General features: G+C 40.7%; 1 protein-coding gene across 1 annotated transcript in view; it reads right to left on the minus strand.

The window, feature by feature from the left end:
* WDR4 (WD repeat domain 4) overlaps positions 1-4,609 on the minus strand; it is a 24,790-nt gene extending 20,181 nt beyond the window's left edge. Inside the window, exon 1 of the mRNA XM_009891382.1 lies at positions 4,536-4,609. Coding sequence (XP_009889684.1) covers positions 4,536-4,609 — 74 coding nt within the window. The remainder of the gene's footprint in view (positions 1-4,535) is intronic.
* Between the last annotated feature and the right edge of the window lie 13,723 nt (positions 4,610-18,332).

The following is an 18,332-nucleotide window of genomic DNA, read 5'->3' on the forward strand; positions in this document are numbered from 1 at the left end:
TCTGAGGGAGGGGGGGTTATAAATAGATGCAGACGGGTGTTCGGGCAGGAGAACCTCCTCTGCTGGTGCTCAGACAGCAAAGGAGATAACCGCCTTGCCCTGCAGCCTCGGGAGGTTTTTGCACCCTGTGGTGCTGCTGCTATAAAAGTTTATCTGCCCGTCAGACCGGGGAGTGTCTGTCTAAAGTTCAGGTCCCTTTGGTTGTCATTAAATCATAGAACGGTTAGAGTTGGAAGAGAGCTTAAAGATCATCTAGTTCCACCCTCCCTGCCATGGGCAGAGACACCTCCCACTAGACCAGGTTGCCCAAGGCCACGTCCAGCCTGGCCTTGAACACCTCCAGGGATGGGGCATCTACAGCTTCTCTGGGCAACCTGTTCCAGTGTCTCACCACCCTCACAGTGAAGAATTTCTTCCTAATATTGAATCTAAATCTACCCTCTTTCAGTTTAAAACCATTACCCCTCGTTCTACCACTGCATTCCCTGCTAAAGAGTCCCTCCCCATCTTTCCCGTAGGCCCCATTGAGGTACTGGAAGGCCGCTATAAGGTCTCCCCAGAGCCTTTTCTTCTCCAGGCTGAACAACCCAAACTCTCAGCCTGGCTTCACAGCAGAGGTGCTCCAGCCCTCTGATTATCTTCATGACCTTCCTTTGGACCCTCTGCAACAGGTCCATGTCCTTCTTTTGTTGGGGGCCCCACAGCCAGATGAAGTACTCCAGGTGGGGTCTCACCAGAGTAGAGGTGGAGAATCACCTCCCTTGACCTGCTGGCCACAGTTCTTTTGCTGCAGCCCTGGGTATGGTTGGCTTTCTGGGCTGCTGGCACACATTGCTGGGTCATGTTGAGCTTCTCCTCCACCAAGACCCCAAAGTCCTCCTCAGGGCTGCTCTCAATCCATTCTCTGTCCAGCCTGTAGTTGTGCTTGGGATTGCCTTGACCCAGGTGCAGGACCTTGCACTTGGCAAGAATAGCTTAGAAATGCATATGGCCAAATTTCTGAACAGCTGCTACGTATGCCAAGAAAGTGAAAGGTCATCACTATGTAAACAGGGATTTCTGTTCAAATGTACTGCATAGTAAGAAAACTAAAATTAAAGGTCTGGTAGGAATGGGTCTGCATGGGATATATTTATATAAATAAATAGCTATGAGCTTGACACTTCTGTCCTGTTTACCTTCACCTTGATGTGTTAGCTGCTGTGATGCTTGGCCAGACTTAAGGAGACCTATCATTGCTTTTGTCTTAATATAAGGAAGCTTCACAAGTTGCCTGAAATTTGACAGAAATGAGTATAGCAAGTAACTTTTTTTAATGAGGTGCAAAATCTGGTTTTGAACTTAAGATGTTCCCCCTTGTCTTTTGAAATGTTTGGATTATAAGGGTCAAAAAGCATTCCATTTTAGAGTAAGGGAGAGAGACTTGCAAGTTCCGAATATCTGCTCCAGGCAACAGTGCTGAGAAGCTGCAGAAAACTACCATGGACCAGTTGTGTTCAATTTAGTTATAATGCTTCTCACCCCATAGGTTTGCAAGCAAGGCAGTACCTGCACTTGTTTCGATGCTGCAGTGTATTTGACATTCAGAAGTATTTGAACCCCTGCTGTCCCTGACTAAAGTCAAAACATGAATACGAATTTCAAAGAGGGACATGTCGTGCAAAAATGCTGTAAATAGAGGCTCACTGATTCAGTGAGTGGGGTTCCTATCCCAAATTAGAGATCCAGATGCTTAAATACCAAAGCTCCATGGGACCACATGTAGGAGTGATCAGACTTGTTGACAGCTGTTGAAAAGATCACTGAAAGAATAGTTGAATGCAGACTTCTGGCTTCTAATGTTAGCTTCTTAAATGCCAAGGCAAATAAAAGCTTGGTTGTTCCATTAAGAAGGCCTTTGCTGCATAGATTGATGTAAGCTTGATTGAACAACTACTCGTTTTTTATTATAATTTTTTTGCATTATTCTAAGCATATTTGAGATGTACGTTAGATCAGTTTCTAGATTCATTGTCCTGCAGGTCCAATTTCAGAAGGTGCCGGGAGACCTCTTAGCCACCTCTTACAGCCAGCTGCTTCCCCTGCCAATGGTTAAGGTTAGTTCAGGTGTATAGAATGCAACTGTCTTTTTCAGATTCTAGCTGGAACAGGGTGTGCAAATTTTCTTTGCTTTGATAAAATGGTCATCTTTACTTACAAGTCAATAATGGGGAATAGATCTGTAATTTCTACGTGCCAGCTTTCTGAGTGCAAACGTGTTTTAAACACATTCCAATAATGATACTGATGTTAACCAGCATCAGTAAGAATGCATCTGGGAATAATATTCTTGTTACTGATTTGGATGCATTGTTCTTTTGGCAAAGCAATGCAAATACAGATCAGGTGGTACAAAGTTTGTAGTACCCCAATTAAAGTGCCTGTACCAGTTGCATTAGACTATGGCTAAAAGCTGAAGCATGTATCTTTTTCACATATCCAAATGTTACTGCTTAAAGTATAATTCCAGTAACACTTACTGTTAATGGTCAAGTTGAATGTTACCTGCCCTCTTGGTTTCTTAAAATGTCTTTAACATTAATGTTTCTTCAGCCTTTGCTCAACTTTCACTTGTCTGTCATCCCTTTGAGCGTTCTTGTGTTAGTTTGACCTTCCTGTATGCTTCTTCGAAGAACTCTTAAACCTTGCGTGGTGCTCCCTCACGTATTAGTTTCTACAGACTGCTGTTTGGCTGTGTCAGTCTGTGCAGGGAGTCAGGCTTCTTTCAAAGGTGGCTGCCCATCCTCCTACTTCGCCCTGCCCTCCCTCCCTGCCCTGCATTTTCCGTCTAGCAGAGAGAAGAATGTGTCTGAAATGACTCAAAAGTATTACCTGTATAGTAAACTGATATTTTTTTCATTTGTACTTACGTTAAGAGCTCTGTATTTCTTTCTTAAATACTTTGCTTTTAATTTCATGTGTCTGTCTCTTCTGTGATGTTTTCATTTGGACATTGCTAAAAACTTGCTTCTATTCAGAACTAGTTATAGTAACTCCTTACTGTAAAATACTAGTAAGGGGGAAAACTGCATCTAGTTTATGGTCTTGTAAAGTTGACTGGGTTTCCAAACAGTGCAGATAAATCTGCACAATAGACTGGAAATCTGTTGATTTACACTGCCGGTTGAAAGGGGTGCGACTCATAATGGACTTGGGTTTGCTGTAGCCAATTTCAGCAGTGGTGTATCTTCTTAATGTGATCCCACTCGTCTTTGTCCTCCTGTTTTCTGTATCCACAACAGTATTAGCTGTTGATCAGCCTCTTGAGGATATCATTGGCACAAGCATCCAAGGGCTATTTGGTATTCTCTGAAAGGGCCTGAAAGTTGCTGCTTTCTCTTCAACTGTTGGCTCCTTGTCTGGAGAATTTAGCTCAATGAAAGTATCCATGAGGAAGAAGAAATAAAGGCAGGCAAACATGAAGCATTAGGAGTTCTTCCAGGGCATTTTTAAACAGATGTCTCAAACTAAAAATAGGAAGTGGAGGTAGTGAAGACTGGAGGAGATAAGGTCTTGGGGAAGTTATATTAAACTGTATGAGACACCATTCAGTTGGTAGGTCACATGGACACTTGAACAAATAATACTTTCATGTATGGCCTCAGGTGTCTCTTATTCCGCTGCTTTGTGTTGTGGAGTCATCCCGCCCTACTGCTTTAAAGATAACTATTTCAAGAGGCTGGCTATTGCTATGTCTGTTCACCGTGTCTTCTGTTTTGCTGGCTTGTTCATAGACAAATATTATCTCTGTAGCAGCATATTTGAAGAGCTCAGCTACCAAGCCAGCTTAGTGTTCATCTGAGATAGGAAGGTGTCTGTAAGCCTTTTTCAGTGATGCAGAATTGAAGCATGGAGAAAAAGAGCTCTTACGAGGAGGCTGGCAAAGCGAGGAGCAAAATGCATTCTCTCATGAGTTTCAGCATTGCAGCAGCAAAAGCTGTTATGTGCTAATTAGAACTCTAGTTTCTGTAACTTAAAATGTCTTAAAACTTTCTGCTTCATAACGCCTGTATTTAGTATAATAACTTCTTTCCATTTGCTTTTTGTACCAGATTATCTCAGAAAGTTAAAATTGTGTGACTAAGTTCACTAATTAACAGCAGTGTTGGATATAATGATGATAATCCTCTTTATGCCGTTTCCTAGATGTAGTGGCACCACAGGGAAGCACCAAGCTGCTAGCCATCAAGGCACCAGTTGAATTTCCTAAAATGTTGTCTTCTAGCTCTCTCCTAGTATCTGCAAACAAAGGTGAGAGCATATCTAGTACTAAACTCGAGGAAGCTTCAAAACCTTCTGAAGACATAAGGATGTTCATGTCAAGAAAAACCGTGGTTGGATTTCCTCAGCGAGTAGTTGGTCCTCCTCTTGAGGAGGAAAACCCAACTACACCTGCAACAGAAAGAGGCTTGAGGAAAGAGTTAGTTGAGGAGGAAGCTTCGTCTTCATCCAGCTCAGATTCAGATTCTAGCTCAGATTCTGAGGAAGAAAATGACGATGATGATTCAGAAGTTGCCATCAAAACAAAAGTTGAGTTTCCTAAACGAGATTCCATCTCTTCTGAGAACATAGCGGTAAAGGCATCAATGCTGGCAAAAGAGAACTTGTCCCAGAAATCCCACAAAGAATATGTAGCTAAGAAGAAGTCGTGCAAAACAGCAACTGATGTGTCTCCTGTCAAGCAGGTCACATTTTCTAAAACATCAGTCAGCCATGAAACATCAAAATCCAAAGCAAGAGACCCCAAAGTAAAATCAACTCCAAAAGAAGCAGGTCGGCAGAAGCTGATTTTAGAACCGTACCTGGTTGAAAGCCAACACCTGACTGACGTCGCTCATAAATCTGATTATTTGGAGGAAAAGTCCATCGGAACCCAAGTAGCAGCTATTCAGCTGAAAGCTTCATCAGTGACTCAGGAAGGCAAAAAGCAAAAACTGGTATCCAGAGGAGAAGAAAAAAAGACGAAGGAAGTACAGGAGTCAGAAGCAGAAGAAGTAACTGCTCCTAAACTAGGAGAAACTTCTGAAAGCACAGCACTGGTGATGGGCACTACAGCAAAGGAGGAGACCATTCAGGAAGCAGGAGTCAAGGCTGGAGAAAGAAGCACAATAGAGGGTACAACTTTAAATTTTTTGAACTGTATTGATTCATCTGGGCTAGGGTTTCACTTTTTTAAAGGCTTTCCAAATATTCTCTGTTCATGATTCTCTGATCTTTATACTGAAGCTAACCATGTAGCAGTGCCTTTCCAGAAGATAAATTCTTGTTCATTGCTAATTGTTACAAGCGCTCAGTAATACTCAGTTTCCAGTTATGCTGTGAAAAGAAGCGGTCTTCATTTCACTGTATTTATAGTTTCATAAACCAGTCACTTATAAAATGAAAACAAGATCGTTTCCACTCTGAGCAAAATCGTTTCCACGCTGAGCAAAATCATGGGTTTTATATGACAAAGCTTGTTTTCCCTCTTCTCTTTTCTTGGAAGATTTTGGTAGCTGCCTTTCTCCTGAGCCAGATTTGATGCCATCTGATTTTTGTCTAAATCCTGCTGTCTTTCTCTTTTTTTTTTTTTTTTTAAAAAAAAATCTTGCAGTGTTTCAGATTTCAGTAGACTTCAAGAAATCATAGTGTAATGCCAGAAAAAGGTATCGATTCTGAGATTGGCAGGTTGTAAGCAAGTTGTGTTTTGAAGTAGCACACAGTTGACCTTTTAACCCTGTTTTTATAGTGACTTGGAAGTAAAAGCAGCGTAATTGTAAAGCTGGAAGAGGAAATGCTGTGACAGCAGGAAAAAGCAGGAATGTTTCTGTTGGGCACGTGCTGCGCACCCACTGGAGGACTCTGCTGCAGTGTCTGTGGGAGAGGTGGGGGTTAGTACAGGAGAGTTTGCACCCTTTTACTGCTGGTGTAATGTCTTTGGGTGCCAGGGGTAGCAGAGTCAAACCTAGCTACACCGTGTTCAACAGTGTCACTGGTGTCTTTTCTAATCTAGGAAATTCTGTGATTCTGTGGTATCTCCAGGCGTATCTTACTCTCTCTTCCTTTTGAGGCCTTCTTTGAGAGCAGCTGCTGCTTTTCCATGTTTTAATGTTCACAGTTAATGATAATACCTTCTGTAATCTGTACTCCTGTGTCTGTGTTCTTTTGTTCATCTGCATGCTTTGCAGCAGGCACACTGAAGAGGTAAAAGCAATTTTTCCCATTACAAACTTGGATGTTAAGGTGATGTCGTCCACATTGTAGAGCAGGCATGCTAAGGAGCCAGCAAAAACTGCTCACTTTAACTGCTAAGTAAGTAGCGAAATAGTAGCATGTTAACTCAGAAATACACCTCTGATTCATTTTGGAAGAACATCCTGTGAAATGCTTGCTCTTTAAGAGGGAAGGCATAGATGAAGTCTGAAGTATGGGGAGGAGGAACTCGGGCATAAATTTTTCCTTCGAAAAGCCAAGTACAGTGTGTTTGGGCAGGAAACATGAGACTCCATCTGCTTTTCTTCCTGAGCATCTGTCTCTTAATTTGGAACAACCGTCTCTTGCAGGTTGAAGGTACACTTGCCCACGCTTGCCTGTTCTTGGGGCTATTTGCAGCAAAGCCCACATCATCTGGCTTTTATATCCGTAGTGTTGTCTCCTATGAGCTGTCTCAGTAGGAACTGAGCAGTAGGCACAGGGATATTTCCTTTCATAGGTTGTGTGTGTTGTTGTGGCTTACTACATTGCGTTTTATAAGCAAGTCTTGCTAAATGTTATGCTCTTAAACTGATGGCGTTACATCGCAATAATTATGTCATAATTAAAGGGAAATTCTGGTATTCAGTTGCTTGAGTTCTTGTATTTTTATTGTAGATAGTTGTATTACCAAAAGAAGCTTAATACAATCTAACCTAAACCATTACATACAAATTTATGTGACGAAGCTTTTCACTAGGTTATGCTTATGTCTTCCCTATTGTTAGAATTCTGGGTATATGGCAATAAATTAGTATTGGGAGTAATATTTTATTTCTTGCAGTTTCCTTGGTTGTAAAATCAGCCCGTAACAGGAACATTTTGTGTAAATGGTACTGCCTAAATTTGCATAATATTCTGAAAGTCTAAGAGTTAATGTTGGCTTTAACATGAAGTAAGTTATGAATAACTTTATTAGGTTATTCGTTTAGGAAGACGAGCTGGTACAAAGTTTAGAAGATTACATTCAGAAGAAAGGAAACTTACATCAAAGGCTCTCGATATATTACTGTTCAGTGTAACCATATTTGGAATATTTCTATGGAGATCTCAACAATTCCATCGCTTGTCCCCATGATAAAAATTCAATCTGTAAAGTAGTTCTAATAGCTGTATCTTGTGGTCTGACATGATGATATATCATTTGTACTGCTTCTTTGCCTCTTCTGGCTCATGAAGAATGTCACCTACTGTTCTGTCTGGAGTGAAAACCAAAGCAACTATGAAGAAGTCAGGAAATGCAGACATATGTCTTCAAAATATAAATGATATGTTCTTCCCTATCCTCCCCCAGCATTAAGTGGTAGTTTGGATTTGAAAACCTGTGCTGTATTAGATGACTTGTACTGATTCCTGTTGCCCTGCGGCATGCTAACGTGCTGCTTTAGGACCAGACAAGGTACCAGCAGAACTTAGTAAACTTACCCTTTTGTTATAGTTGCTGACTTTTTTTTTTTTTTTTTATGTGGACTGGATGAGGGATTTGACAGTATATGAAGGTTGTCTTGGTAATTAAGAATATTGCCCTCTGGTGTGGCATCCTTATAGTAACCATTTACTGTTTGTTTTCACAGAGACCACAAAAGCCACTGAGCCTGCTCCAGAAGAATTTGATAATTCTACCTACAAGAACCTTCAGCATCATGAATATAACATTTATACCTTTGTTGATTCTGTTGCAGTTCTCTCAAAATTCAGGCAGCCTCAGCCATCTTCTGGAAGACCATCACCAAGGCACTGAAGGAACCACATTTAAAACAAATGCACAGGCAGAATGATACACTGTTCTATTTAGCACTGTTGCTTCATCTGTATTATAAATCAGATAATAAATAAATGCATGATAACCTATGCTTTTGAACAGTTCTTCTTGAGTCTTGGGAGTCCCTCGACCTTTGTGAATGAGCTGCAAATGAATCATCACTGATTAAAAATAGCTTTTCTGCCTCTCAGTATATATTATTTGGTGGTAGTGGGGGAAAAAATCCTGACTTTTCAGTCTTTCCAAACTTTTGATACTGACCATTCTTTCAGTACTGTGTCAAAGAACATAACGACCTTTGTGCATATGTCTGTTCAATATGTGCCATGATTTTAGTAGGTGTTGTTATCACTGTAATGCAGCGGGCCGTTCTCCTTGCACACAGACGTGTTCTCAACTCTGAAGAGGTTATGTTTACTCTGGATTTGAAGTTACGATCATTGTCTGGAAACAGCATAAGAAGTATTTGTCTCCTGTGGCAAGAGTTTATGTTTTGTGTTAGTATAGGAATGTACGTTTATGTAATGTGATTGAAACATCTCAAAACCTCTGCTCTTGTAAAGGGAGAACATACAACTTCATTTACTCTCCTGTTGGGGGTTCTAGCATCCAGGTTCTGCAGTAACTGAAATAATTTAAAACGTAAGAGAATCTCAGTGAGCAGTTCCTAATGAACCATGCTACATTGATTAAACTCTGAGAACATATTTCTATGGGTAGAATCACTTGGCTGTTATTTTTAAATGTGATGAAAATAGCATTATGGCAAAATCAGCTCCTGGTACTAATTGTTCAGTGGGACTATGTTTCAGTTCCCACTTCCCTCCCTGTGCGCCCCCCCCCCCGCCCCCTCCTAAAAGTTAAAGATTACTGTCTAGCTTCACTCTTGCTCTGCAGAAAATGTGAGAAATGAGGCACTTCTCAATATACGGTATCAGCAGTTACAGTTGGTCTCAGTAAATTTTGTATTTCCATCCTATTAGTAACAGTCTTCTGCCCTCTGGGAAAACTGCCTTGATGACCACCAGCTGTTATGGGTTTAGTTCCATTTTGGCTTCTTGTTCATTTTGGGGTTTTTGGTGTTAATTGGTCTTTGAGCAGTTGTACTTGCAATAGCTCCAGCATTTTCCATCACCTGTCTGTATTCTTTCAAGCAACAGGATACGCAAGATCAAAGGGAAAACGGAGTTAGCTTTAGTAGTCTATCTGGATATTGGACGCAAATCCCTGGGTGCAATTAGTAGAACAGCTATTTTATACTCTGACTTGGCAAAAATGCGGTAAGAAGGATCAAGAGGTCTACATCAATCTGCTGTGTAGAATTTTAAGTCAGAAACTTCTGGCAAGCAATTTTATTGTACTGTAAAAACTAAAAAGCATATTACTGACTCTGACTATGAAATTTAAAAATCGGCAAATGTATAAATCCACATGCTTAGGAATAAAGAGCAGAAAGTCACTTTGAGACACCAGTGGTACCACATACACTGTACTTGTAAAAGGGAAAGAAATTTGCTGTTAACATTAAAAACATGAAAGAATAAGGAAAAGGGTCTTCCTTTATTAAGGGCCCACCGGAGGGCCCCAGTAAAGCTGCTGTGTTTTATTATTAACTGAGATCCCATGTAGTAACCTGAACCCTGTAGCTTAGGCCTGTGTTGGTGCTGAACTGTGTTCCTAACTATTTGTTTTGTGATTACAGAAGGAGGCTGCGAATTGTCAGATAGAATCTAATCAGTAAAAATTAAATGTAGTCCATTAATATGCTTATGTGTTTACTAAATCTACCTACAGTAGCTGTGACTGTTAGCTGTTTGGAGTCAGACTTGTTCACCTAGTGCCCTTTTTATTTCTAAGAAAGGTTGGTGTTATAAACACTGACTTAATCAGCCAAGGAGGAGTGGGTTGAAACAGAAGTGTGTCTTGCTTTCGGTTAATTCCTACGCTCTCCTTAACTGCATTTCTAGCTAAGGAGATTCTAATCTGTATTTGGGCTAGGCATTTGGTTCCCCTTGTTTCACGATTACAGCAAAAATTGATGGTGAATCCCCTTCCTGCCTGTGTAATCCTGTCTCGGTGTCTTCCGGTGATCTTTTCTGCACCTTTAAAATCAAGCTGGAAGTCACCTTCAAAACTGTTCTGGTACATACGGTGCATGTCTTATGTTTGTGCTGTTCAGTGAACCAGTCTGCTCCGGGAAGGGCAGATAATGTGAGGAAGGGCACCAAGACTTTTTCCCACTGTTGTGTTTTCCTGGACTTCAATGAAAAAGACTTCATTTTTTTTGTACTTGGCTATTATAAGACGTTATTGTGTTTGAGTCATATGCTAGCATTTAAATTTCAAGCAGGATGTGATACAATATGTTCAAATTCTGTAACGTTGGTAACTTTGTCTTGCTGTGCTAGGCACTTGTCAGATAAGTCAGGGACCTTGTTTTAAAGAATGTATAATCCAGGACATTAACATAATTCCTGGAAAACTTCAAATGTGAAAGAAATTAAATCTCAGCTTAGTTTTCATGAAAACCAGCTCTTCAAAACCAGCATAAACTTCAGAAGTGGGGTTTTCAGTGTAAATAGTGTGTTACCGTGGGAGTACATGAAAATCTGGAAAGTGGAATTCACTGACTTCTCATTGAAAATATGAAATAACTCCTTTCCTTGTCAAAGGGAGTGGTTTTCAAACTTTAGGTCCTTTGAATTTTATTTTTTTTTTCTAGTGTAGCAAACTGCTAATAAAATTGCTTTCCATAATTTCCTTCCATTTAGATCCTTCAAAAGTAAGTCAGGAGTCCAGACGGTTCTGGACAGCAGTTGAAAACCCACTAATCCAAGGTCCAGAAGCAGAGTTTCTGGTGATAACTTTAGTTATTAGAAGTTCAAGATGTTTTTTGGTCCACCTGGTGCCTCCTTTGGCATCCAGTCATGGTAAGCACTGCAATCTATAAGGCTATCTTCAAGATTTATTTTAAATTTGGGAAATGAGACTTTTAAATGGGTGCACTTACAGGTCTTCCACAGTATGTTCCCAAGCTTCAGTTATCAAAACACATTCAGTGCATCTCACTCTGGTTTCCTGTAAATTCATAAGCCATAAAAACCTGCCCTTAATCTTTTCTTCCACCACAAGAGATGCCATCATCTAAGCTACTTGTACAATTATGTTAAATCTGCTCTTAACATGTGATGAAAAAATGGTGAGAAGTTTTAAGGCTATCGCAGGATGATGTGCGCTTCTTCCTTCAGCTACTCACGGTAATGAAAATGTGAGCTGAGAAAAGTCACCAGACTGTCCAAGTATGCTGAGGATCGGTAGAAGAGCAGGACTTCTCAGCTTTATGCTGATCATAATCCCACAGCTCATAAAGTGCTTTGGTGAGATTTTGTGGGTTTGTGGCATTTTGGAGGAAAAGTAGGAGAAGTTGGTGAGAGCAGCTGCTTGTCTGTCCCAAACAGTTTTAATCCCTGCTGGGTCCAATCGATGACTATTGTACAGTGAGTGAGTGAGTAGAAAGCATGCTCGCAGTATCCTGTAACATTAGAATCATGCAAAATGAGGTTGGAGGGGAAGTCTTGAGATGATCAGTCCTTTGCTCTGTGGCAAGTGCAATTAGATCAGGTTGGCCTGGACCTTGTCCAGTTGAGTTTTGAATATCTTCAAGGATGGAGATCCTACAATCTCTCTGATCACCTTCTCCAGCATTTGAACACCCTCATGAATTAAAAACAAACAAATAAATCCAGCAAGCAAAACCTTTACCTGTTATCTAATTAGAATTTTTGGTTTTCTGACACTGATCCTTACTGCACGTCTCTAACATGCCTTTGTCTTTTCTATACCCTCCGAGGAGGTGGCTGAAGGTAGTAATAAGGTCCCCCTTATTCTCTTCTTCAGACCAGGTAACCTCCGTTCCTTCAGGCTCATCTTGTGTGACATACTCCAGGGCCATTTGCATCTTTGTGTGGTCACAGCGCACCCTCGGCGCATCCCAGTCTGTTCTGTAGCAACCCATGTTGCGTAAGCGGTCCCTGACTGTCTTCCTGCTGTAGCTTACACTTCAAGGTATAACATGCTAGAAGGGGGCTTATGTCAATCTTCCTGATTTTTAGTGTGGAATCTTTCGCAGTGAACGTGAAGGGACGTGGGAGACTCCTGTTTCTCAAGATGTTATGCAGCGACTGTAGTGCAGGGCAGGTTCTGGCCCCACTGTGTCCTGCTGTAAAAACAAACAAAAGAAGTCTTGGAATCATTCTTGGCCCAAATATTTGCTATGTGCCTGTGATTCACAATCCTCCTATGCCATTCTGTATTGTATGCTGCTGTTTGCAGGCAGAGTTAAGACAAAAGGAGCTAACACAATAAGGGTAATATAGGCACTTCAGTCCAGGTCCTTTGAACGTTTGAGTGATGACTTTACAGCCATGGTGTTCTTGTATTGTGGCTTTGTTTGTTTATTTGTTTTAATTTTATCCTTTGAGAGAAACTCCTTTAAACTCTGGATGATTTTAATTAAACTCTTAGGACTCTGAACAAAATATCCCATCAAGTTTCCAGATCATCCTTTTCCTCTCATGTGGTTCTATTTCATGGAGTTTATACTTACTTATCTTTTCTATGATTCTATGGTTTTGATGCTTACATATTATCCTTAGTATTCATCTTGGGATGATACCACTCCCAATACAATCTGCACGTATTTTTGTGCTCCCTTATTTTTTTTGCCTATATACATTCAGTTACATTTGGATATTCATACCCACCTCCGAAAGTCTTAGGATATATGGCCGCTTTGGGATAGAAAAGACTCTGTTAATGCATAGTCAGGGACATAAGTTTAAGCATGTGTGTTTCTGATAATAAAGTACGCCACAAACTTTGGATCAGTGTATGGAGTCAGTGGGTCAGCTCTCGAAATTTATTTTGGTCTCCCCTGCACTCTCAACAAACTTTTAATTGCAAAATAGATTAACAGGAACATGGTTCTGTAAATGTTTAGTATCACAGAATACAGCCTATATGCATGTTAACTGCTAATACTCACAGAGTCCATGCCATGTATCTTAGTTAAAATGCCTAAAATTCTTAGCAGCAGTTATGTCATCTTTGTTTCTCCAGTCTGACATATGGTTCAAATGGGAGTACCCCTTTCCAAATCTGAATGTTTTATCAAGTCTGGATAGATAGTTCCTAAAGCGGTTAGTATCCAGTAATGTAAAAAATGAGCTAATTAAGATTATTTATGCTTTCTTTTTTTGTTGGTTGAGTTTTTGATTAATTTTCAGTTTCTGTCTTACCTGTCCCCATGGTTATGAGGTGCTCTTGGTATTCCGTTTGGCTGTTAGCACAGCGGAGATAGATGCACTTCGTTTCTAAAATCTGTGACAGCATCTGTCTAGCACTGGAGAGGGAACATGCAAGCCACAGCAGACCTTGTACTAGGCAAATGCTCATGTCTTGTATCAAAAAAGGGGGCAATAGTTACTTTTCTCTGGAGGCTTGGAAAGGGACTTGAAAGAACCATCCCTTCATGCTTTAATTTCTCATTTTCACAGACTCCTTTGCCGAAAAAGCATCTCCTACACTTAATATAGTTGAAAATCATGCCAGACTAGGCCATTCCAAACTGTATTGACGTTTCCCAAACTCTCCTGGGGTATCTCTAAGTGAGCTATGCTCTATTGTTTGAGGACTGGGAGAAATGTTGAGGGGAGCTGGAAAGAAATTCAGAATATAGAAAACAGAAGGATAATGTAGGAACCGAGAGCAAGGACGGTCCTTATGACTCAGGTATTGGACTGGCTCTGGATTCATTTGTGAGACCCTTGGCTTCCTGCATTAACTGTTGGCAAGTCACACAATTTCTTAGGTTCTCATCCTTACTTTATAGATGAGGAGTTAGTGGTCCCAACTTTCTCTTTGTACACCAAGTCTATTTACCAAGCAATGCAGAATAAAAACTAATAAAAAATGAGAATGATTTTTCTCTTACATCTTCTTTTTCAAGCATGCACATCGTTTAGAAACTCTGAGCTAGCTGAGGTTCTCCCAGGAGACGCAACGCTTATTAACAGCATGACAAAAATACACTTCAGATAGTCTGTGCAGAAATGCCAGCAATTTTGAAATTGCATTCAGGCAATGGCAAGGCCATTTAGATACAAAAAAAGCTTTACAACTGTTCCAAATACTTACTAGTGTAAGACTGTTAACAGACGGGAAAAAATGGGGAGGTGTCCAAAACCAGCAATCCACCCTGGTGAGAAATCCAGCTGCTGGGAAGTGGAATGGTGCTGGAATTCATACCAGGTTGTTGTCTCTGGACACCAGTCAATGGCCTCCATCTTTTATATCACCCTCCCATTAGCCATAAGGATTCGGTGTTTTTCAAGTCATTTTCTTTTGGCGGCTGGATAAGAAGAAGGAGCTTTTTCTCTCAAGTCCTTGCTGAAGAACCGTTTCAAAGCTGTTGTCCAGGGGAGGAACATCACCACTCTACCCCACTCCTGCCTCCTGAAGGTTGCTGTTGGGCAGAGAAAAATCGACCCATCTACCTTGCCTCCAGCTGCTTAGCTCCTGCCCCGAGCTGCTTATCTTCATAGTCTTCCTCCCCTCTGAATAATTTTAGGATTTACCTCTAGAATCAATGAGTGCGTTCTTCGGCACAGTGTTCGGAAACCAGCATGTTTGAATATCTTGAGAAAGACGCCCCAGTTCCCCCCACCCACCCCCGCAAATTTGAGATGACTATAAAAAAAGAGAACTAAAGAAAAAAATAATTGGGAGTTCTTTTCCTTGATGTTAGTAGTACTTTTATGATTGTGTTTTTTGAGATTTTCCACATAGCCTCGAGGAATGGGGAAGCTATTTTTTTGGACGTTAAGATTTCAGGTAACAACTACACGATTCCAGCTGCTCGGGCCTCGGGCTCCATGATACTCACCGATTTATGTGCGCTAATGTTAAGAGATTTGGCAGCACTTCAAGCAACCGAGTGAAAACAACGTGTTTATTCTAAGCTTCGCTCTTGCCCTTTGACTCGATAGCGGCTGTGCAACTGGCCTGGCTGCGCAGCTCCGCTCTGCCGGAGCATGGGAAAAGTAGGAGCAGCAGCAAAGAGACAGCTGGCTGGCTGCTGACTTAGAAAGACATCATTGCGTCACGCCACGCTTGGTAAGTTATCTTTGCAATCACAAGGGCCAGGATTTTCCCCTTTTTTTAAGTGGGAGGTAGGTGCTGCACAAATTGACCATGGGGATTCGGCTGTGTTGAGTGAAGCGTCCAGTTCGTCAGAGGCAAGGTGGTTTTTCAGCCCTGAAATGTAGTGCTTTTCTGACCCTCACAAAAAGGATCTATGCTGGGCGCCTTTTGAATCCCTTTTAAATGAACTGTTTGTAACCTTGTTAGAATTTTCTTTTTCATTTTTAATATGTGGATTGTTTGAATGGAAATATTAAAGCCAGCAAAAGCAATAAAGATGGATTGCCAGTAAAATAAACAGTTTGGCCTCTGACTGCACAGAGGAAGCAGATCAAGCGAAAAAAAGGTTTCCTAAAAGTCACTTCTCTAACTGTAAGACTGTTCTAATAGCTGCTTCTTATTTAAAACCTGCACTATTTTGTAGCTCCACACATTTAACTCAGTGTGGAAGTACAAGTTAATTGACATTCTGCTTCCAAAGCGATACCGATATTATGAAGGGAACTAAAGTGATACATGAAATACAGAGTAGAAGTGAATGGGAAGCAATAGAAATGTATTTCTGAGAATTCAAAAAGAGTTTGCAAATGACAGATAATGAACGAACGTGAAGTAGTATTTACGTGCATATGGGTTGCTAGTAAAATTCTGGCTCTGGATGAACCTCATGGAAAAATTATGATAGATTTCTGTCATGCCAGACTTTCGCCTTGTCTCTTTAAAACTCTTATGGTGAAACTCATAGGGAGGTATGTCTTGCCCAGTTCGCAGTTACTGTTGTAAAAGTATACATATGTAGAAGACTCACTGGTAGGGAATCGCATATGGGACTCTATCCTGAAGTCACTAAGCTGGTGAGTGTATTTTACACCTATTTATGTTGAGCAGGCTCAGCAACTTGCATGAGGAATGTAATGTCCTGAAGGGCTGACTTCATAATTTGCGGCTGCATATATATTTCCTTCACAAAACCACATTTATGTTTCTTTATTATCATTATTCTTTTAAAGGTTTTTAACTACTCACAACTCCCGTTTCTTTTTCCATAAGCCCTGCTACTCTGTCTTCAGTATTCTGACTTTTTAAATTTCAAATCTTGGCTATAGTGGTGAGGATCAGGTTGCTGGCTGGGGACATCTGGATGGGTTTGAGATCTATGCATATCATAATCAAATCTCCTAACTATATATTGTGAGTCCATGTTTTCAGTCTTCCTTTGCATTTCACATTGGTTTTTATCCTCTCTATTTGTATGAGCGTATGCAGTCTCATGCAATTATATAAAAATGGTTTCCTTATGCACGGTATGAATTTTTATAGCTTTACATTCACTTTCTTTCTTTCTTTCCATCATCCCATTTTGTGCTTAAATAGGTAGAATAAGTTAGGTAATATGTACACAGGGACTGCTCCACCATGGACCGGAGCTCTAAGTATCTCTGTTAACACATGCTGTAGCCAAAGAAGTTTACAGCATGCAGAGGGAAAAGGTTATTGTTAGTGTAACTGAATAAGTATTAGGGTTAATATATAATGTATAGGTCTATGTAATGGATAGTTTTTATTCATCATAAAATGTTCAAATGACTTGCAGATGTATGACTGCTGCAGCTGTTGCAGACCTTGTAATGGCATTAGGCTCTGACTCAGAAAGGAACTCGTTTGCCAAGAGATTCTGGCAGTGGCTACGGCTGTGATATTCCCATTGAAAAAAGTATTGTCAGCAGCGGAGGTGGTGATACAAAAGTGAACTGGAGTATGAGAAAGGGGGCAAGGCTGGGTCTAGGTACGACAGGAAAATGGGGGCTCTGAAAGCTTTCATTTGGTTGATGTTTAATTATATCAGTAGCATCCTACCACTACGTAGTCTACTAGGGGAGCAGCTGGAATTTACAGTTACCACAGATTCTGGCTACATGCAGCTTATGTTATACTAATTGCAGAAAAAAACACAAAACACCAAGCCTTTAATAATGTAAAACTCTGCTCGTGAGTTTGAAAAAGCAAGCTACAGTTCCTACCATTAGATAGAACTGAATGTCACTGTGCAAACGCAGTCTGTTGCACAAACTGTGCAGCATGGGAGCTCAGCTACATTCTGCCATTGGAGACTATAGAGGCAGGGAATATGCTTACTTAGCAGTCAAAGGACTGCCATCATCCTACGGATGCATACAGTACTCCGAAATAGTACTGAGGAAGAAAAAAAAAATGCCCTCCATGTTTTGTGATTGTTTTCCTAGGTGTGATTGAAGTAAAGGAAATAACGAAGATTGACATCTGAAATAGGCACACATTTTATACATGGGATGTCATACTGAGATAAACATGCTGGGTTTGATACAGCTTTTTGATTCCTGTGCGACAGAAAAAGCAAAAGAGGGATCATTTTTAGAAGGGAATTGGAGAAGGCAGTGCAAAAAAAAAGCACAATTTTGATAGGGTTCGGCGATAATACTCAGAAAGTAGGACTGAGGGAAGCAAACCCTTGAGACAGCTGAACTGTAAATCTCTGAAATGGTGAGGGAGCATAACGACTCAACTCTCAATGAAAAGTGAATTTCATCACTGCTTTTTCTGATGCTTTAAACTACTTATGGAGTGTATGGGTTAGTTATGAAATGGACTGCAATGCTGACTCTTGCTTTCTGTGAACAGTTACAAAGCCATAAGCACTATTGTTTCTGGTACTTTTTGAAAGGCCTCTGCCGATTCCAGTGTGTTCTTTCTGACCCTGTTCAATGCCATATTTATGAAAGTAAAGCTACCAAAATATACAGATTGTTAGGAAAGAGATGCAATCTGCATGAACTTCACTGACTAGATTTAAAAAACATAAATTTCAACCCTTACTGATGTGACTTATGCCTTGCATGAGTAAAAGGGAATGACATGCTAATAGCTGTCTTCTCCAGGGCTCAAAATTCCTTGGATAAGAGAAAAAAAATCCAGCCAGCATGACCGCATTAGCTTTTGGTTGGGGCCGTGAGCTGGGACCTAGGTCTGCCCTCTCCCTGGTAAGTGTGCTGCTCGCTAGACCAGGGTTACTCATTTAATCTGAACGAGTCTTGGTCAGCAGACCAAGGTCACATCAGCAGGA

Source organism: Charadrius vociferus, unplaced genomic scaffold (assembly GCF_000708025.1).
Source record: "Charadrius vociferus isolate BGI_N301 unplaced genomic scaffold, ASM70802v2 scaffold298, whole genome shotgun sequence".
Classification (NCBI taxonomy): Eukaryota; Metazoa; Chordata; class Aves; order Charadriiformes; family Charadriidae; genus Charadrius; species Charadrius vociferus.